Raw genomic sequence first — 22,256 nt, 5'->3', positions numbered from 1 at the left:
AGGGCAGAGAGGGAAACCTGAGCTGAAACAATAATGACCCTCTTCCAGAGTGGAAACTGGAATTCACTCCTGGATCCCAGAGAGCCAGGGCCAAGCACAAGTATTCCCCGTCTCCCCCCACCCCACCCCCCACCCCACCCCCACCCCCGCCTGCCACATTTGTTCTTCTCCAGTCCCAAAGGGTTGGGTTACCGCTGTGGCAGTTTGTTTGCACAGCCCTTTTACCAGTCTTTGAGGTGACGCTGTCAGCCAGAGGGTCAGGGTATATCAAAAGCGACTGAATCACCAGACCTTATAAAAAATTCCATATAGGAAACATGCGTTGTTGGAATGTATTGCTGTGAGAATGGGGAGGGGGGAATGGGACGCATGCATGCATTGGGAAAGGGTCTCTCAGCTTTTGCACAGCTCCTTTCCCCTATTTATTGTATCAACGCACAGCCAACACTTTGTATTTTAGAGTGAGAGGTGGGGGCTAAGCATTTCATCACAACAAACTGAAAAATCTCTGCTGCTTTACCTTGGATGCAGGAAATGTTTGCTTTACTTTTAAATATAAAACTAAACATTTATTTGTGAACCTTCTGTTGCTTTCATGTGGGAGCCTTAGCTGAACACAAAGGACTACATTGCGCAGCTACAAGTGAATAGAGCACCTAGGATTAAAGAGATTTTATTTAGCCACACATGAAATAGCAGAGCTGATGGCAGCCTCTAGTACAGAAAAAAAAAACACCCCAACAAGTAGTTTAGAGAGCACTGGAACTAACAAAGCCTCATCTCCTGTGTATTTGTATATTGCGGTTGATTGACTAGGGTGTCTAAGATGGCATAAACTTCATTTGAAGCTTTTCATACAGATCAGGCACTTATTAGTGTTTTCACTTTTATGGAATATCTGAAATCTAATAAGGTGTGAACCCACATTGTAACTCTCCTTGTTGGGGACTGCGATAGGGTCTCTTTTTGCTACCAGGCCATTTATTTTCACAAAATCTATCGGGATGCAATTACGCTTCTGCCAAACTTGTTCAAAATCTGCCAGTGGTTCAAAAGTTATTAGAGAGATGGACAGACAGGTGGGCAGATGCAGACACCAGGACCACGTAAGCCTTATTTCCATTGGAAATCAGGCTAAAAGAACCTATATTAAAATTAATTTTTAAAGGGGCCTTGATAGGCAGAGGAGTAGACCTCTGCTATGTGCAATTTCAAATTTTAAGTGAATTTCATGCTAGGAGAAGCTATTGATGACAGTCTGGAATACTAAAATTCTCCCTTCTGCCTAAAGGAGAGGAACAGCACAGGATGAGCGCTGGTGCCTCACCTCATCCTTGGCTTTTTAAGCTAACTCACACTGAGCGCAGGTGATTGCTTATAGAGAGGAGACAAAGAGCAACTCCAGCAGCTCTGTCCCTACAGTTTCTTTTGATGCACGTGTGCAATCAGGGCTAATCACGTATGTAAAGCACTGTAAATGCCTCTGAATGTTTGTATTTCACCACTGCCTTGCCTTTATCCCTTGCTCATCCCTGCCAGCTCTGTCCCTGGGCTGTGAGGGGGAAGGCACAGCTTTTATCCTTTGTGTATGCGCTGCAAACCGCAACGGGGCCTGAATCTCCATTAGGGCCCCCGGCAACTATCGCATACCACACAAAAAATCATAATTTAACGATAAATACCCCCTGAGCCAGGGGTATTTATTCAGCCAGAGATGAGGAGTGAGGCTGTTTTTATTCCCAGCTCTGACAGCAGCCTGCTGAGTGGCCTTGGGCAAATCCCTCTGTGTCTTCCTCTCCGTAAGGAGGGTACTCAGGGTTCCCACCTCCTGCTTTTCGGGAGCAGCTGAGCTGCTACTGCTGCTCTGGAAGTGGATTTGGAGCTAGCTGCCAGCTGCAGCCGGCTGGCGGACCATGGCCTGTGGCCACCATGGTGCTCTTTGCCTGTGCCCCCCGCCCCACTCGCGTCCCCCCTTTTCCCCATGAGCACCACTCGGGTGGCCGCCCACATCTGAAAAAGCCGGGGGGGGATGGGACGGGACGGGACGACCCTCTTAAATAGACTTTTGCATTTGCACCCCAAATGACACCCATGGGCCAGGCCTGGTTCGACTCCGAGCGCTGTGATCAGGGACCCAGGTGCCGGCCATGCCGTGGATGGTGGCCACCCCTGGGACAGGGACACCGGACCCCCCCGGGATGGCCGCCACCGGGGTGAAGGGCCACGCATGGGTGTGGGTGAAGGGTCGGACCGGAGGGGACAGCAATGTCCCCAGGCAGCCAGGGGAGCGTGAGGGGCCGGCGCAGGGCGGCGCGGCCGCTCCACCCGTCGGGGCGGGCTCGGGCAGGCCAGGTGAGGCGGTCCCGGCTCTGCCTCTCCCTCCTTCCGCAGCCTCCCGGGCCGGCCGGCGCTGCGGGCTGCCGGCAGCATGGCGGAGTCCCAGGTGCTCCTGCTGGACGAGTCGCACGTCAACGAGAAGGTGACGGAGGCCCAGGCCCGCTTCTACTACAGCGAGGAGCAGCGCCGGGCCCTAGAGGCACTGGTGAACCGGGGCGAGGCGGCCTATCGGGAGGCGCTGAGGAAGGAGCAGCTCCGTGAGTTTCTCTCCAGCCGGGAGCTGCAGGCCCTGCGGGGTGGCTGGCGGGGCTACGACGACCCCCGGGAAGGCGGCAAGGTGGCGCGGGGGCCGGGCGGCGAGACCCTCTCGTTGGCCTACTGGCCCGAGTGCTCGGACACGGAGGTGCCGCCGTTGGATTTGGGCTGGACCGACAAGACCTTCTACCGGGGCATCAGCCGGGTGGCCCTCTTCACGCACCCCCGCAAGGAGGAGAACGCACCCCACCTGAAGGAGGTGGTGCGGGAGATGATCCAGCAGGCGCAGAAGGTATGGCCCGGCCGCCACACGAAGCGCGGGGCCCACCACCGGCCACCCCTGCCCGCCTTCACGCCTGGGCCCCGGGGGGACCCGGGCAGAGGGCCTGGCTTGGGGGGGGCGTGTGGGGTGGACAGGAGGTGAGAGCTCACCATGGCCAGGCTTTCCTCACTCGTCCCCACCAAAGCGGGAGGAGCACGTTGACCCTTCAACTGGTCAAGCGTCCACCAGGCAGGGATTTCCCTGTGGTTTGTTGCCAGTCATGTTACAGTTTGCCAAAGCTGATGGCCGGGATGGGGTTAAACCCCTGCACCCCCACCCTCCTCAAAATGGGTTTTTGTACCCATGTTTTGCTTTTTGTGATTCACTGGCTCAGGGGAAGACAGGTCATGATGCTGTGCCAGCCATCCCTCCTGTATGTGCAGGTATCCCTACTTAAACACAGGGCAGCAAGTTTGTTTGTGGGGTGGTGTTTTTTAGGGTTTATTTTTTGTGGTCTCAACACCATCTAGCAGCCAAGGTCCAGACAATATGTGGCTGCTCCTCCTATTTATCTTTGGCTGGAAAGGACTGCCAGTGGTGACAGGGCGCATCTGGCAAGAAAACAAACCAGCCGTGATGCTACAAGAGCTTGCATTGAATAGGTAGGGGGCAATGATGAGGTTTTTCTATGTCTGGGTGAAGTTTCCAGAGAAGACCACCCAGGAAGTGAACCCCTTCAGAGCTAACATTTCCCCTGAGGAAAGGGAATAGCAGCGTAAGCCACTTCATTCCTGCTCTTAGGTTTGCTACTTTCTGGTTTTTTCTGCTTTCTAATTCAGCAGTTATTTCCTCCTCCACCTGCTCCCCCACCCCAGCAGACACTATATGCACAACCTTTGCAGACTTGTTAAAACCAAATCTGCTGGGAACCACAAAAAACTTTCCAGAGAGGCATTAATCCAGTGGGTGATCTCCTCAGCTCCCTGCTCGCAGAAATACGTGCACGCCCTGTAATCCTGCTCAGCTACTGGTGTGATCAGTCGTTTAGAAAGGCCAGAAGCTGTAAAATGCTTACACTCTGATTTAGTGCAACTTCACATCCTCCTTGCGCTGCTGCAAATGCTTCTACATGCTGCTCAAGGACTGGAAAACTTTGCTCTTTTCGATAGCTGTGCCTGGCACCTAAAAGTAATTAATTCCTTTGTAGATTTTTATTTTTTCACTGACTGGACGAACTGTGCCCCTCCCAGCCCAAAGGTGGTTTCATGTTTAACAGCCATTTAAGTGTTTAATGGTCCTTTTCATAGGTAGCTATGCCTACTGTGTTCAGTTGAGCTTCCTCTGGCAAAAAAAAAATCTCCAGGTAGCAGTTTTTTATTCAGTAGATGAGAGTAGGTTTTGGTTGTTTTGGGTTTTTTGGGGGGGAGAGCAGGGGGGTCTAAACAGATACTAGTAATATGTGGCACATGTCTGTGGGTGGCTTATCATCAGTGTTTTACAAACATATGTTAATTAAGCTACCTTGCCGCAATGAGATTGGCAAGTTAATGCTTGCCAATCTCTAAATACCTGTGAAAAGCTAGGCACACCTATGGGCCCTATAGATAAGTTGGAATCCATAGGATAGGTAGAGGAATGGGGAAAACCTCTTGCAGGGCTAGACACTCATGCTCTGACTTGCTGTATGTGGGAACACTCCTAGGTAATCTTGACAGATCACCAGCTGTGGCAGCGGTTTGAGAAGACTAGCATGCCAGCAGTGGGGTTGCCCATCTTAGATTTTGCTGGCTTGGAAGTGCCATGTGCAAGGCAGCTCATCCGCTTTTCATACTGTAGTTGTCATGGATTTAGTCCACAGCCTTGCAAAGAAGCTTGAACTGAACCAGGGCCCCAAAGCCTGGAAGTAAACATCCTTCGTATTGCAAGGCCAGTACTAGCAATTAATGGTTTGTCCAGGATGTGGTGTAATTTCTGCAGTCATTGGACTCATTGCAAATGGAGGGGATGGAAAGAAAACAAATTCATACTTCTGCTCTCTCTTCTTGATCAATTCCCTATGCGGATGTTCTTCAAATGAATATTATCTGGCATCCTTGCTCCTAAAGAACTACATCCATACCACAGTGTGTGGAGGGGAGAGGAAGCATAACAGGCCTGAATTAATGCATGAAGTCTTCATACCTTTAATTATAATCTGTCTGTATATGAAGTTGTTCATCAATAAAGTTGCACAAGTTCACTGTATTTTAATTTTCAGAGGTTCTAGTAACATTCCCTGCATCTTGCTGCTTTGTGCTGGGAAGTGTGAACCAAGGCAGGACCTTGAAATCCAGTTCTGCCTAGCAGAAGTTATCGAGGGACTTACTATTAGTTTATAATGTAGCTCCACTATAGTTCACCTGTATCAGGAACCTACATGTTAATGATGAGCGTAAACACAATGTCAGCTCTTTTTTTATTTTTTCTAACAAAGAAAAGCTTGTGTTGACAGAAGGAGCCTGACAGAGCAGATGTGTTGGTTGTTGTTGGCCGTACAAGCAGAGACTCAGCAAACAGTAGGGTATATTTACTGTGGCTGGCATCTCTTTGCCAAAAGCAATTTGGTCAAGAGCATTTTTCAAAGGAAAGAGGTATCTGGTGAGAATTATTCCCCCTTCCACAGAGCTCTCCTGCAACTTAAGCTGCACCTCTTCTAAACTTCAACTGAAGAAATTCCTTCTGTTTCATCCAGTCTTTGGATCCATTCACACATGTATGCGCCATCCCCAGCACAGCTTGGCTCATCACTGTGACCCCAGCGCCTGGGAAGTTAAAATTTAGGGACCTATATTCCCAGCGTATGGTCAGCATGAGAGCTCTGACCTGGCAAGCTGATGTTTCCTAGCGGGACTAGGAAAACAGTACTTTCCTTCGTTCATAGCCTTCCAAATGTTGGGGAGAATAACTTTTTTTCAGGCAGAAAAGTGAATTGCTATTTCTAATGGTATAAAAGATACAGAAAGGGAGAGAAAGGTGAAACGTGTAAGATCAGCATTCAAGTTGCCCATAACCTTCTTGGTTTTGTTGTTACTCATCCTATAAATGTTCAGGCTTGTCTGTCACGTCAGTGCAACCTTTTTTTTAATGTAAAATCCATGCCTGGAAAGAGGGATTAGTTTTATACCAAAAAAAAATATACATGTGAAAGAGGGAATGATCATTTTGCCTCCAAATCCTGAACGTACACTCCCGTCCTTTCCTGACAAATATGAGGCATTTATGTTTGAGCTCCATAAGACAGTCCTCGGGAAGCCAGCCCTGAGAGCAGACTTCTCACAGGGGATTGGGAAAAAAGGAAAATAAAATTCTTGTTGTCTGTACTATGCACCATGGCTGAGGATTCAGGCTCTGATTCCTCTGCACATTCATTCTTCCATTACTCACCTTCTGATTAAGTGTTAGAGCTGTGTTTTTCACTCTTTTTTTTTCAGCCTATTTTCAGTGTTCTTCTTTGTGTAAGTGGATCCTTACAGAGGCAACAAAAGTTTCATAATACAGAGGAAAAACTAGGTATTTGGCTTTGGCATTCCTCAGGCTGCTGAAATAAGCCATCTTCCACTGGAAGAAGAATTCTCAAAGGCATTTATTAAGTTCCTTCCAAAGTGCAGCAGGAGCCATGCCAGCAAATTACAAGATCATTAGTAGTGCTTGGGCATGTACATCCTTGTACTTTGGTCTCCCCTATATCCTCTTCCCCCATATTCTGGTATCAGTGCTCTCCTTTATTTTGCACCAGTGTAATGGGCCACCCTTTCAGTTTCTACTGTTTTATTCAGTTGTCTGTCTGCTGTCTTCTTTTTTCCAGATTATTGCAGTGGTCATGGATGTATTTACAGACCGGGACATCTTCCGCGATATTGTCGATGCAGCGTATAAGCGCTGGATCCCCGTCTATATAATCCTAGATGAGGAGGGTGTGAAGCTGTTCCTGGAAATGTGCAGATGCCTTGACCTCAGTGACTTGCAGATCCGGGTAAGGTATTCAGTACTGAACCATTACCTCCTGCAGGTCAGTAGCCTTTTTCAGTTGTAATGAATCTTGGAACTCACTTGGACACACAAACATCTCTTCCTCCCTACAAGTCATATCACAGCACTTAGGCAGGGGTTGATGGAATATAGAGGGATAAGAGAGTGGCTTGTTAATACGAAAGGAAAGATTTGGATTTTTTGTCTTTCACCTGAGGCAGGGGTCTATATAGTTTCTTGGCTCTTGCGGCCTAAAAATTCCTGTTTGGGAAGAAAATTGTCAGAGGAAATTCCTGTGGGTCTCCTATGCAAGGATTCAAACTAGAGTCCAGAGTAGCTCTTTGAGTTGCTGTCTGCATGGATCCCAGTTACAGGACACATATACTCTGTGAAATGAAGACTCTTCTGTCCAGCAGTGATCATCTGGGAGTGAATGCACTTGTGGTCCTCCTTTGCCTGAGAACGCAAGGGATTGGGGAGCATAGCTGCTCCCCAGTTCCATATCAAAGTATGCCTTCATATAGTGCATGCAGTACAGCAGAGTAGTCAGCCTAGCTTGGCTGGCAGGAATAGCCTCAGTAGGATCTCATTCCGTTACATACAGACTGAAATCCTCTGTGTGTTTATAGTTAGTATTGTTTTCCTTGCTTTTTTCATGTTTTTTAGTCACTGTCACTACTAAAGACTTGTTCCAAATACTGAGAAAGTTGCTAGGTTGGAAACCTATAGGATGCAAGACTCGCTCCTCTTGTCATCCAACTGTTCTTCTGAGCAGTGAAAAAAATTTAAAAAGTGCCTGGAGGAAGGGCAGATCTTCCATAAACTCTCAATTAATAGTTAAAAAAAAAAAAAAACAAAAAAACCAAAGCAAAACTAAAAAGCTCTGAAGGTTTTAGAGGCTCATATTAACCATTTTAGGAGAATCATCTTAAATCTGGATTAAAATGACTTGCATATATCTGAACAGTACTCCTGTGAACTACCACTCTGCTTGGAGTTTCTGGACTTCTCCATCAAAAAAGACATCCAGCTGAGCAGTTTTCTCATCTTTCTCCAAAACAGAGATGGAAGTTTCTTTCCTCTGGTGTCTTTGAAAGCAAGACACAGCCATCATTATAATAGACCTGTTTCAAGCTTCACAGGTATTCTGTGGCCTAGCTCGAGTCTCTTTGGTACAAAACTGTGAAATCACAGCAGTAGTTCCATTTGCTCCAGTACCTGTTTTCTGGTACTTTTCTTACAATGTCATCATGGGCAGGAATGATGACTTCAGTACTGCATATTTTAACTCCAGGATAGAGTGAATGAAAAGATGCCCTGGTGTTGTAGAAAAAGTTGCAATGCTATTGGAGAGGTGAGCTGCTTTTTATCTGCCTTCTCCGTCATTAAACAGTAAGCGGTCCCCTTCCGCTCTTCCTCTTACCTCTTTCTGCATAGGTATCTACACAAACTTTACATTCCAAAACCAGTCATCACAGTGGCATTCTACAGTAGTGACTAGGTCCTGCACCAGCCTAGTTGCATTGCAAGGTCACCTTTTCCAAAGAGGCAGAATTCAAATTGATGTCATCAAAGGCAGGAGAAAACTCTTCTGTGTCCCTTCTGTGCTTCCCTTCCTTCACAGCAGCCCTTGCTATGTTTTTCCTTAGACTCCTTCAGCTAAAAAAAACCGTCCAAATACAAGCTGAGCTGAAGGAGGTCCACTGAGAAGAACTTTTTAACATCCTTCTTTGACCTAGTTGTTCACTCCTCTGCAGAGCTCCAGCCCACAGAGTGCCTTCCTTCAACTTTTTCCCCTCTTTTTTCCCAGCCATCTCATACTGTGTCTTAAATTTCCTTTAAGCTTGTTGTATTCCTTTTCGAGTATGGCTAAGGCTTTAGTTAATCTTGTTAAGGTCAATGCAGTTTATTCCTGTCTATGGTACTATGGAAGGATTGGGAAGAGTCTTCCTGTAAGGGGAAACAGGTCATTTGCCTATCAAGGAAGATGGCCTCTTAGTATCCTGGCCAAGGCCGCCTTGGATGTATCTGTGCTGCTTCTTGGGTCAGACAGAAATAATCATATAGTGATTCCCCCAACAGCAGGCTTTAGATACCCAAGGAGTCTCAGCAAGGTTTAGTCTTCTCCTGGAAGACCCCTCCCCACCCCCACCTCATTGATCTAATGTGTCTAGGGTTGTTTTTAGCTTTTAGTGCTGAAGATCCAGATTTAAAACAAGAAAGCAAGCTGGTCCTCTGGTCTTGTTCAGGCAGAATCATTTTGTTCCCATTGCTTGATCACAGAGGAAGTTGGAATTGCTGAGAAAGAACAAGAAACTCTAGTGCAGTTAACTCTATCATTCAACCATTTCTTATTTATGATATGTCTTCATCTTGACATCTGCTTTGATGTCTGAGTTTGTTCTACAGATTTTTAGCAACAAAATTCTTTCCTTCCACCATCTTTTTGTGTAACCAGTTTGCTTGCTTCTAAAATATTTTCACCAGTGGGCCGCAATTTATCAGCAAAGGAATTGCATACTCTTCCTTCCTGCCCTTCCTCTCGCCTTTCCTTTGGAAGGCTTGTGCAAGATTTACAGGATGGCTTTTTCTCAGAAAGTTTCAGCAATTTGGGATGTAACGTCAAGGTTTAGAGGCAAGTTCTGATCCCAAGGAAAGACAGAGACAGATGACACACTACCATGCGCTGTCATTGCTGCGGGGTCAGGATGCTTATTCTGTATTCTGTCATCACCAGATGCTCAGATTGTTCTGTGATTCCTGCCCTTTTGTTTCCATTGCCCTGCTCATCCAATGCAGAGTGAATACTTCAACAGTCCTAATACAAAGGAGATTTACTGTTAACACTGGATTTTGCCCTTTGTCTACGTATAGTGCTGGGCGTTTTCACAAAATTCCTGGCTATTGTATTGTTTTGAGATGGCAAGGTATGATCTGCTGCCAGTCTCAGAGGAGGAAAACTGCTGTAGGAAGACAGTATTTCACTCTGCAAAGACAAAACGTTCTTTACTGGCTCCAAGTATGAAATGAGAAGAACTAATTTTTTGTCTGAAGGTCAGAGATCACTAGAAATGCATTTAAATTCAACCATCAGCACATTCATTCTAGAATGGTGGTAAGTGTGTCTTCTGTGTATGAGTCGTATGGCTTCCTGAGCCTACAGGACATGGTTTCCCAGACTTCTGTTTGACACAGGGGCATTCTTTGGAGATCACAATGAATCAGAGTTCTCGTAGATATAAAATTCATAGTCCCACAAACAGTCTTCTTTTTATTGACCTGAGGGTGAGTGTTCTCACCAGTTTTTAATGAGTTCTCTTTCTCCCCGTGCTTATGCTAACCAAGACCCCAGTAACAGACACTCCTGTTCAAAGACAGGGAGTTCACCTGGAGCTCCAAGCAAGCCCAGGGAATGAGTTATGTGCAGAAAGTTCACCTTCATGTTAATTTTTACATTCATTTTCTCAACATGGAAGGAGTTGCCTCACTCCAGGAATTCTTAAAAGTTTCTGCCTAAGAAATTTTTGAAGTTTCATTTCAGTATTTCATGTCTCTACTTCTGAGCTTTCCTGATCCAATCCTAACTCAAGTGAGGGAGAAGCTGAATGCAATGTGATGCAGTACTGTTGGTTTGTTAATTATCTATTAGAGAATTCTTCTAGGCTGCTTGTGACCTTTTGAAAACGGGAGCTTACAAGGCTCTCTTTTTGCAAATTCCCAAATAAGTAATACCCAGTAATGACCTTGGCAGGCCACGTCCAGCTAGCTGCATTCTGTCCCATTCTACTTGAATACCTGCAAGTTTTACTATTTTGTCAACAAGCATAACTTTTGCAAAACTGTTCAGGGCAAACACAGAGGATGATTCCACAATATTTCTCTGCTAAGTAAAGTGGCTGCTTCCAGATTGTGGCTGCTTATGTGTCCCTGTGTAAGATAGGCACCTACCACCCATCTCTCTGACTTAGAGATCTGATCATCAGAAATGAGAACCTTGCAGACCATGAACAAGAAAGATTCCTTGTCTGTTGTTACTGTGGTCCTGTCCACACAAATCCCATATCTCTCCTCCTCTTTCCCTCTTCTGTGGAACCTCCATCTAGGATTTCAGAGTGTGGAATAATGGGCACATGGGGCCTCCCCCTCAGCCCTGCGCTCTGGTGAAGCAGTAGTACAGGAAAACAGAGCACAAGAACTACCTCAGCAGATGCTATTGACTGAAGGGATCTGATTTTTCCAGGAGCAGCAGAAAGGGAATCTCTACATGTTGAAAAAACACGGTCAGTGTAAGGAACTGTTGAATAACTCTCATCTATCAGCTACTACTTTGGTCTGTTGCCTCTCTTTTATCTGTTTTAAATCTGTTATTTTGTAGAAGTTGTTCATGCCATCCCTCCAACTTGAAATAAAGATCCCTGCTTGCTTTGCAACATATATATCAGTTGTTGTTCTAAGAGGGAAGGTATACGCAGGACTCCCTGGTGGAAGTACTCGCAATGCTTGCCTTTAGGGTCTGTCTTGTATTTCCCCCTACTCAACCCCAGCCTGTGAGCACTGCTGCTCAGGTCTGTCAGGGGACAACTAAGTGTCAGTCACAACACAACCTATTACTGACTTTCTAAACTGGGTCTAATTTAACTTTCTGTGGATTCAGGGTGAGGTTTAAAAGTGTATCACAACAAAGCAAGGCAGACTGATTCCCTCACTGTCTGTATCAGGATGCTCTGTCAGGCTTGAGTGTTACCAGTCCATATTAAGTTGCTGCCAGGGAGACGTTAGTCACTGCTTGTGATGAGGAGTGGTGCAAGCCTGTGTAAAGGAAATGTGGAAATTTAATGCAGACTGCGGCTTCCATAAGCCAGGATATGACAAATCTTAAGCAGGCTTCTGCAAGAATACAGATCTGGAAGGGTCACTTCTATATGGTGAACTAACTGGTCCTCTACCCAAAATACTTGTTACTACTGTAACATTAGTGCCTCCCCCCCCAATTGCTGCAATCTCACTACATTTATATTTGTCTTTCCTCTTTTGTTGTTGTGTAGTCTTCAGTACATCAACCCAGGCTTGTTCCTCCTCTGTACAGCTTGATGTATCAGTCTACAAATGCTCCAAGATCCTTCAAGGCAGAAAATATTATACAAATAACCTGTTAAGTGCCTCAATGTTTATATGACTTTGTGCTTGTTTTCTGCATTTCAAGATGTATTTATGCACTCCTGTGCCTACTTTGTTCAAGGAGGTTTATGTGTTCAGCTGTTTGGTTCTATCCCCTCTGTGCCTTTCTGTGTTACGTGGAGCTCAGTTACTGCAGAAATTCAAATGTGCTTTCTTTCCACCAAAAGAAGGTGATGTAACACACAAACACAATAAAATCAACACTGGTTACATGCTAAGAAACTTTCTGCTCGTACAGGCTGGTACTTCTTGATTCACAAAGGTGCATGACTTGTCAGAGCTGTTGACTGATTTGAAGAACGGAGGTCCTTCTTGACACTTGCAGTCAATATTCCATTGGATGAATTTGTCAAATCTTACATCCAGCTGTACTCAGCAAGGAAAAAATTATTTCAGGTGATCAGCCAACTACAAATGTTATTCTAAATACTGGAAAGGTCACCCTTTCTCCTGTGCTCTACCCAGCCTGCATTCAGCATCCCACACATATGACTCACTGCTAGGCCTTGGGCAAGTCACTTCATCTTTTTCTCTCTCAGACTCTTCATCTTTAAAACAGGGTAATAATACTTTCAGCAGTGTTGGGAGCATTAATTAGCTAATGCCCACACAGGACTCCAGACAGATCAAGGAGTAGATGAATGCAAAATAGTAGTATCACCAGTTACTGTTAGTCAGAATTTGTACTGCCACTGCTGTATTTTAGTGGGGAAAATAGGAACAGGTTCAAAAGGTAAGAGTTTTATTCAGCAAATTGTTTTTGAAAGAAATCTGCATTCTTATAATCACTCATTCCTGCATGCTGATTTCTGTAGCTTATCAATATTTAAGCTGTCAGTGAGGTTTAGAATAATAGGACTTAGGTCTTTGTGGGATCTGAGGCTGTGCTAGCATTAGCCAAATCCTCACGATTCTTCTCCTCTGCAGATGGGTGAAGAATGAGGCAAAAGTGAATTGACTTTCCCAGAACATCACAGGGAATAGTGTCAGAACTGTGATTACATTTGGGACTATTTGACTCCCAACCCTGGATTTATTACTCCAGATCACAATACCTTTTTCATTGTTAAAGAATTCTTACAGAAATAGATGGTGGAATGAAGAAAATGGTCTAAATTTGTGTGTCAGAGCAACAAGATAATTTGTTCTAAACTTATACTGACAGTCAATGCTTTTGGGTTTTGTTGGTTTGTTTTTGTTTTTTTTTTTTTTTTCATGTTAGACAGTACATGTACCTGTTTGGCAATTCAGCTTCATGCAGCCAGGACCCATGAGCAGAATAACACTCAGTCCAATGTGCAAATATGTTCTTATACTATATGCAGGCACACATCTGTTGTAGAAAATCATGTAATCTTAAATCTGTGTTTTCTCTGTCCCCGGTAGTGCTTTGTTTTATTATTTGTAGGTTTGCTGGCCAAAGGGTACGAGATGGGAGGTTTGAGGAGAAGTATTATGTTTTTCTAACTCCTTCTGTTCATTTAATGAAAGGTTTTTCCTTCCTCTTCAGAAATTCTTCTTTGCTGAAAGTAGAGACTCTTATCCTACTCCTTTTGCTCAAAGAAAGTTCTGTGTTTTTTCACTCTTTGTTGAACAGTGAGGAATATGGGTGGACACTGTAAGTGTTTGGGGTTCTTAGCACAATGATAAAGGTCAGGGTTCTCCTTTTGTTATAACAGACAGAAAACATCTATGTTTTGAGCAACAGAACTGTTTCCTCCTTTCTTCTGTAATAATTAATTTCTCCAGTGTTCTAATTTGCCCAGTCTTGTCAAGTTGTGTTGTTGTGATCAGAACACAAGCACAAAAAGAACCTAATGTAGATCTGTCTACATACATTACCTTCCAAGTAACTGTGTCCTTTGGACTGCACAGGTGTTGCAAAGTTCCTTGGTTTTGTCGTCCTGCTAATGTAATCTGGAGAAGAGTTCATGAGTGCTGTGGAATAGGGATCAGAATTCAGAGAGCACAGACATGACTCAGAGCTTTCTCTGATTCATTCCCCTGAACTGGGCTGGGCCTTCTGAGCTACAGCACAGGACTGGAGATGGGGGATTATTTGATTTTGAAAGCATTGTCTTGCCAGTAGGCTAAGATGAATAGCTGAAGACAGCAGGCAGGGTTACAAAGATGCTGACCTATTGGGACAGGGCTGTGAACTGATGGAGGGGAGCAACTTGCATAGACAGGATGACAACAGGTCTTACGGCACTATGTTTTCCTTTCTGCAGCCCTTCTGATTTCTGGTGGCTGATACAAAATGAGCTGTAGTCCCAGAAGTAGTGAGATAATGAGTGACATGTTAAGATTTGGAGCTGGCAATTATCTAATTCTCTGCCCTATTTATTGTGACATTTTCTCTTTTCGCCTCCCTGTTAGAATATCCGCATACGTTCTGTGACAGGAGTTGGGTTCTACATGCCAGCAGGGAAGATCAGAGGCACACTGGCATCCCGATTCCTGATGGTGGATGGTGAAAAGGTGGCCACTGGATCATACAGGTGGGTTGCTTTTGCCTAACACAAAGCCGTATTCTTTGTGTAAAGAATGGATTGTGTCTTTGCTTGAGAGTCTTCTTCCCATGTCATCGCCTTTCTTATCCTAGCCTCTGTAATCTGGGTATCTTTGGCATCTGTAGAAATTGGGGTGGGACAACAGAGAAGGTGGCATAGAGCACAAGTTGTTCCTGGGGGAAGGGAACATGCCCGTGCTAGTGGACCATTTTAGTGGGCTAAAGATAGTTCCACGCTGCGTTGGGTAGTGGCCTGCAAGGACTCCCCACCAGCCACTGTGCTCAGTTCTCTTTAGTGAGTTTTTCAGTCTGGAGACTCCTTCTGTTCATGCAGTGCTGCTTTTATAAAAGGGTAAAGTGTCATTTGGAGTTTTAGGGCCTTTTCTTCCAGATCTGGTCTGCATGCCTAATGAAGCACAATAATAAAGAGCTTCACGTATCTATCCTGACCCATCTTGGCAAGAACATGTGGACAAATGGTGCAATGCTACATATTCCCATGTAGTGCCTTAGATATTGTTAGGTGGGCTGGGTCAAGTATGCACCCAAAAATCTAATGTCAGTTCTGTTTCCTACTCTTAGCTTCACATGGAGTTCATCCCACATTGACAGAAACATCCTGCTAGTCTTGACAGGACAGCACGTGGAGATGTTTGACATTGAGTTTCGTGAACTTTATGCCATCTCAGAGGAAGTTAATTTCTACAAGGAGCTGGGTATTGCTAACCCATTCCTTCTTGGAATCGGGAAGCCAGGCCTTCATTCCTCCACTGTGGCTCGGAAATTAATTAACCCCAAGTATGGTTTAGTGGCAGGAGCAAGCCGTGGTGATATGCTGCTTTGGGCTTCACGACATAGGCAGGATAATCAGGGGAACATGGAAAAGGAGGAAACAAGTGAGTCAAAGAAACGGTTAAATCAGTTTCTGAATGACTTAGTCACACTGGAGCAAGAGTTCCCAGAAATTGATCCACCTCTGGAGAACTTGAACAAGCTGAATCGGAGCCCTCAGAAACTGTTCTCCCGGCTCCAGATGGACCTGAAAAATAAATCCAAATCCAGAGAATCTATTCGTGATGCAAAGAAAGAAGAAGCACAGGCCAATTCAAAGCAAGGAAAACGGTTTGCCAGTGGGCTTTTCAGTCGCAAGGCCAAACGGTCTCCAGGCTCAAGCATTGAGGCCAATTCTTTTGCCAGTGAAGGACATTCAGGAGAAGACCTTGGGAACATGAAACTGGAATACGAGCGGCTCAGCATTGGCCATGCCAGTGTTCGGAGCACTGGAGGCATCTCAGGTAAAACCTCTTCTACCAGCATATTCTTCTTATGTGTCCCTTAGTTCTGAGTTTGGTTGATTCGTGCAAACATACTCAACTTAGGCACCCGTGAGTAGATCCTGTTATTTCCTTTACATTAAATTGAGCAGGCTCAAAGAAGAGTAGAAGTTGTATCAAATAAAGCATAACTGAAGGCAATTTAATGCCAGCCTTATTGTAAGGTTGGTACTTCTCATGTAAATGTTTTCTGATACTTCTCAGCAAGCGAGTTTGGGGCAAAGGGAGAGAAAGGTGAATGTCTCCTTGTGTAAAACAAGCTGCCTGTGCAGTTCTTGAAGTGCACTGCCCTAACAGCAGTATGTTCAGTGTTGTAGTGGGTAGCATGGTGCAGATAGATTTCCAGTGTAACCCCTCCGTTCCTCATTTGGGTTTAGTCAGGTGTGTTTACTGTGGCAAGGTTACTGGTGGAGAAGAGTGGAAAATGTGTTTATGTTGAGGTGAGGGGGCAAGGAGTGGAGGACAGGGTGGAAATCTTTTTAATTTGCTCCTTTATTATTTCCTTTTGAAATGGGGAAGAAGGTGATGAAAATAGAAGCTATGGAGAAGTACTAGATCTCAACTTTTCTTTCTTTGCTAGCACACGACTGGTATTTTTACTGAGTCCTTCCAAGGCTTCATCCAGTTGAAGACACAAATGATAAAGATTTCTCCCAGTTTATGGGTTCATAGCTAACTAACCGACGTTTTAGATATTTTGTCAGATTGAAGTATATCTATGGACTATTCAGCCTGGTTGTCTTCCTCTCTCTGGGTGTCAATACTTCCTGCACCAGCAGGAGAATAAACTAGTTCCAGGGAGAAAATTTCTCCTCAACTTGTCCGGCCAGTGACCATTCTGTGCTCTGATGAATGCAAAATGCAGGCGTAGTCCCTTGAGACTGCTGTGATGTGAAAAGGAAAGATATTCTCCTGAGACCAAAAAGAAAAGCAAGGTATTGGGAAGGTCAGCAACAGCAATTGATTAGGTTCTTAGAAATATTTCTGGCTGAATGGACAGACTGAAAAATGCCAAATGAACATGAGAGAGGAACAGTAAGAAGGCGTGGGTAGTTTATTTAAGACTATAGCAAACCCATTTTAGGATGTGCATTTGGCATTTGGGGAGGCAGAAGTAAACCCTGGTCTAAAGAGGTCCTCTCTCCAAATCACTTTATGTCTTGAGCACAGACGGTATGTGCTGCTGGGCCCCATTCCTCAGAACCAGGAAAAACAAAATCGGTGAAGAGCTATAGGGAGATGTATGGACATTGCCTCTCGGAGGAATGGACCTGAGGGCTTGCACTACCCTCTAGTGACAGAAGTAGAGAATTGTGTAATCTCTGATTTGTCAGCACTTTACAGTATCAGAGATTCCCTACGTTTCTCACTGTCATCTGTTTTAAAGCAGACAGCCCACCATTCCTGCAGTGTCATGATGAAATTAGGCCCAGATTAAGGCACGAAAGAGATTGATGCTTCTAGTTGAACACTGGGGAGCTGTGCCCTTCTGGGGCATTGCACAGTCAGGGCAGCAGGGCTGTCCCTATTCCTTTTAACACAGTGGATCTGTGCCAGACAGTCTGATGCTTGGTCTGGACCATTTCCACGAAGACACTATCATGCTATTATGTTCAAGTTTTATTTACTGCCATTGTTACTTCCTGAGGGCTGCCACCTCTTTCAATAAAGGGGAAGGAAGAATTGAGAACAGATGCAGGGAAGGCACAGAAATCAAGCACACCAGCCTTCCCGCTGTGCTCTTCCTGACCTGATAAGTCTTTCCAAGGAGTCTGTGCAAGTGGTTATTTTGTTTTATGCAAATTGAGAATGCCTGTTCATGGTGGCAATGGGAGACTCCAACAGCTTTTAAAGTATGGTGTAAGTAGACTTAGGTCATCCGGTGTTGTAAAAAGCTGGAAGAAGATCACTGCTGCTGTGTTGCTTTTGAAATGAATCACTGCTCTTGAGAGAAAGCTTCTCTAGTTTAGTGGTCCCACAGTGGCATGTGAACAGAGATAGTAGAGGGCACATTAGAAAGATGGAGACTCATGAGAGGATGCTGCAGCTACCTAATCAGTGGTACATGCTTCGTTAGGATTTAGTAAAAAATTCTTGAACATGGGCATGGAATAGAGTTCCAGCTTCAAGATAAAAATAAGAGGCACTTTGTTCTTGGGTAACTGTAGGACTGACTTAGTTTTGAAAGTTTAAGTTATTTTTGAGCAGGTCTAGTAAAAACTGATGCTGTGATACTCTGGGTGATAGAAGGGAGGTAAGAAGTGGAAATGAAGGAGGGAGAAGGTGTTTGGTATGCAAGCAGGTTAGGATGCAATTATTCAGAGCTTCACAGTTTGAAATAGCTGCCCTTACCTTTTGTAAAGATTAAACAGCACACTTAAGCCCTGTGGGCCTGCCTGTGCACACATCCTGCAAAGTCACTATTAATTCTGTAGTACCACAGAGACACATCCCACCTTGCAAATGCATAGAGACCAGATCCACACCCCGAGTAGCTCATAGAGTAATTGAAAGACATTATTCAAGCAGGCTAAAGGTCAGGTTCAGTCTTGTAGGAGCAAATGGTGATGAAGAGAATCCCAGCCGGGAAGGGAAGTGATGAAAGTGCGCTCTGCGACAGAGTCTGAAAATCTGTCAGGGTATTTACATGCTAGAAAAGGATACCTACAAGTCAGAATTGGGAGTCTGGAAAATATGAGGGCTTCAAATAGTAATGTCCCAAATTAAGTGTCCCAATTAACATCCTGAGGTGTTGTCCTAGCACACTGCACAGAGACTGTGCTTTGTCTTACAAAGCTTTCTTAAACCACACCATCAAATTGACACAACTCTTGAATATCACTGTTGCTTGCTTAGGAATACAACAGCAGCAGCTCTGAACCTGACCAGAATCTTGTTAATTTTAAGCTGCTGCTGGGCAGACTGTGATCAGCAAAGACACTGATATCTGTGTGCAGTTTCTGGGAAATACTGAAAAGGTTTGAAAGCTGTATGTCTTTGGAAGGCACTGGCGTTTTGTTTTCTCCCCTGCAAGACGCAAAGTGCTTAGTTATCACCATTTTTTTCAACTGAAGTGGGATCATGGACAGGTGGTAACTGGAATTTTCAGCGTCTTTTCTAAAGAAAAAGAGGTGAATGTTGTTGGCTACATACAAGGAGGGTATTTGCTCTAACTGTAGGATCTGTAGAAAAAGGTCAGAAGATAGGAGTAGAAAGTGAGAAGAATAAAGGAGTTGGGAGTTGAGATTAAGCAGAGGAGAACAGATGCTTTTGAAAGTAAACATGAGGGTCTTGAATGTGATACAGACAGGGAGGGGAACAGGGGTGATGAGGAGATATCAGTAATGGTGAACTGAGTAGTAACATACAGAATGGGTCAAAAGGGGGACAGGAGGTAGAATAAAATGCTGTAGGGAGATGTGGGGAGGAGGCAGTAGCATACAGAGAAGCCACAAAAGTGAGGGCAGGTTGCAGTGCAGCCTCCCACGTGGATATCAAGAAGTTGCAGTGTGGAAGAAGGTGGAGAGAAGGAGGGGGAGAGGAGAGAGTTCTTCTCTTCCCCATCACCTACAGATGAGGAAAACATTGATCAAATACCCACCAGCAAGAGAGTGACATGAAAAATTATTCACTTGAAGCCCATTTCAGAGGCAGTGCTTGGGCTGACAGCTCCCTCATCTTAGCAAGGTTGAGACTTCTGAGTAGCATGTCACCATGACCTGTGGCGGTTCTCACCTGTTCTCACCCTGTACTGGCCACTGGCTCTGACTGCTCGGTAGGTGCACATATATCTTCCTTCTGTACAAATACGTGAGCGGGGTCTGCCCTTGTTCAGTGACTGCAAGTCACATGGCAGTCCCTCTCAGTACATACTGCCCTGGGCTATAGGTCATGTAAGCCTTGCTGAGCTCAGAGCACAGCAGAGTTCCCTTACTTGCAAAAGCCTCTGCAAACACACGTTAGTACAGTGCTTGAAAAAAATATGCTGGGGCATCCAGACCAACAGTTGGCTGTAATGAAGGAGATCAGACAGCAGTGCAAGCATTGAAAAGGACAGATACTGGGAGCAGAAGAAATCCATAAAGTGGGCAATGAAAAAAACTAAGACGAGAAGAAATTGGGGCAGCATGCTGCGCTAGTTAAGTGAGAGACCCTGAGGCCTTGGGATTTGTTTTGCCAAGGAAATGGTGGAAATACTGGCACTTGAGATGTTTAAAACAGGATGCGAAAAAACCTCTACTGAGAATGTGTGTGGGGATCAAATGGATGACATGTCCTGACTTTTTTTTTTTTTCATGCCTCACTCTTTGGAAAACCTCCCACCCAAGTCATGGCCAGACTGTTTTTCAGTGCCAACTGGGACCTGAGAATACCACTGAAGCTGGCCTGGGTACAGGCCAAAGCCTGGAAATACTTCTCTGGTGGTTCTCTCCACAGTATACTCTGAATTTGCTCTTATTTTAATGTCTCTTCATTTCACAGTTGTAGGAAATAAAACTACAAGAGAGTGCAGAGTAATGTAGGTCTAACACAAGGTATAGTAAATAATGAGAGAGGATTGAAGTGTGAGTCCAAACTTTATCCAGGTCTTATTTACTTAAGATTAACATTACTTTTAACTTCTTTTCATTCCAGGTAACCCGGGTCCAAACTCCACTACAAGTGATAAAAACAAACCATCTGCCTGTGTGTTATCTTGATTGGGAAGGATTGTCTGGAGAACTGAGCACTGAGCAAGCTGGAACAGTAACCTTTTGATTGATTTTGAACCTACAGCCATGTCCTCACACAGTGGTCTGTCAAGCCACTGCACAGTCCTGGATGCACCTCGCACCCCCAGTTAAAGCACATTCACTGGGTGAAGCATAGACTTTGGATGGTCAATCCCTTAAATAAGGGTTAGTGATGAATGTATTAGTCCATATGTCTATGTGCACACATATTTTATATATAAAAACAACTGTGATGAGTGGTCTCAGAGCTCGCTCTGTGTCCAGATAAATGCAGGAGATTTTCTGACTTACTTGTGCTGCTACTTCAGTCTGTCTAGCTACAGACTCAGAATCACTGTGTTGCATTGTTTACTCTACTGCACTGCAGATATGTATTGGTCTGACTGGCTGGAAGGCTAAATCCCATTGAAGTGGCAAATTCTGGGTGAAATAAGGAAGTTTACAGAGAGCGTAACAATCCTTTGTCCACAAGGAGTCTTCCTGTAGATTCCTGTTGTCACTTACACACACAGAACTGAGTGGTTGGGGAGAAGGATTTAGCTAGCAGATGCCAACAGATTAGTGTCTTAACTGTTTCATGTCATCAATATAGCAGTTGAACAAAGTGATTGAGCAAGAATGTAGTAAAGAGAAAAAATGAAATATAGGGGAATGCTTAACCTGCAGTTGAGACTGGGTCAGGAGAAATGCCTTATAAGGGGGACTGGGCAGGATCTGAGAGCAATAATGCAGCCTTCAGTGGCTGTTACAAAATCCTGTTTGTTGCTAATTCACCAATACTTTACCATTCACAGAAACTGAACGATTAAGGAGCACATCTTTAAGGGCTGAAAATGGAAGCAGAGGAGGCATACAAACTTTTCAAATGTTCCTTTTTTTTTTTGAAGTTAACCTTTCCAAACTCTAAATTGTGCCAAAATCGAGAGCTTTGATCCATAAGAAGTGCTGCATGCAATCATACCAAATACCATCTAATCTGCTATCCTGTCTGTGAGGATAGCCAGTAACAGGTGATCACAGAAGCATAAAATATAAAGCTTGTATGCAGAAGTCTTTCTCTGACACTGTTCCAGCAGTCTATGAACTTTCTGAACTGGCAGTTCCTTCTGGGCCTGGCCTTAATGAATGCACTTAGTTCCTTTTTAAAATTCCTTTTCTACTTTTGGCCTCCATGGTGTTCTGTGGCAATGAACCCTGAGTTCATTGTGTAGTATGAAAAAGAACTGTTTTCAAGCTGTTTTAATTGTTTTCTTGATGATTTCATTGAGTGACCCTAATTCTTCCACTGTCAGATGTAGTGATGACCACCCCTATTCCTTGTCTTCTTGCCACTTGTGGTTTTACAGACCTATATCATATGTCTCCTCAGTCATCACTTTTTCCAAGTTGCAGGTTCATGGTATACATAGCTATTCATTATATGAGACCTGTTTGACACCTCTGTCCTCTTGTTCACTGGCCATCTTCCAGTTCTACCCACTAACAGAGTACAGAAGCGGGTTGTTTTTGTTTCTTTAGTGTGTGGATTGATGTTTCACTCTGCTTTCTTGCCATCTAAATTACATACTCTGCTGCCATAAATAAGCCCTCTTGTGATACCTAAGAAAAATAAATCCTAATAGTAAGTAGACACCTGA

General features: G+C 44.5%; 1 protein-coding gene across 1 annotated transcript; it reads left to right on the top strand.

Annotated features, from left to right (window-relative positions):
• Window positions 1-2,428: 2,428 nt before the first annotated feature.
• Window positions 2,429-20,586, top strand: FAM83F (family with sequence similarity 83 member F; the record flags this gene model as incomplete). The annotated part of the gene is made up of 5 exons (XM_082491110.1): window positions 2,429-2,884; window positions 6,699-6,866; window positions 14,420-14,541; window positions 15,135-15,847; window positions 20,522-20,586. The coding sequence occupies 5 exons, from the start codon at window positions 2,429-2,431 to the stop codon at window positions 20,584-20,586; spliced, it is 1,524 nt and encodes a 507-aa protein (XP_082347236.1).
• Window positions 20,587-22,256: the final 1,670 nt, after the last annotated feature.

This window comes from Vanellus vanellus (assembly GCF_965231255.1).
Source record: "Vanellus vanellus genome assembly, chromosome: 1".
NCBI lineage: Eukaryota > Metazoa > Chordata > Aves > Charadriiformes > Charadriidae > Vanellus > Vanellus vanellus.
The sequence above is the reverse complement of the archived record's forward strand: the minus strand, read 5'-3'. Positions and strand labels throughout refer to the sequence as shown.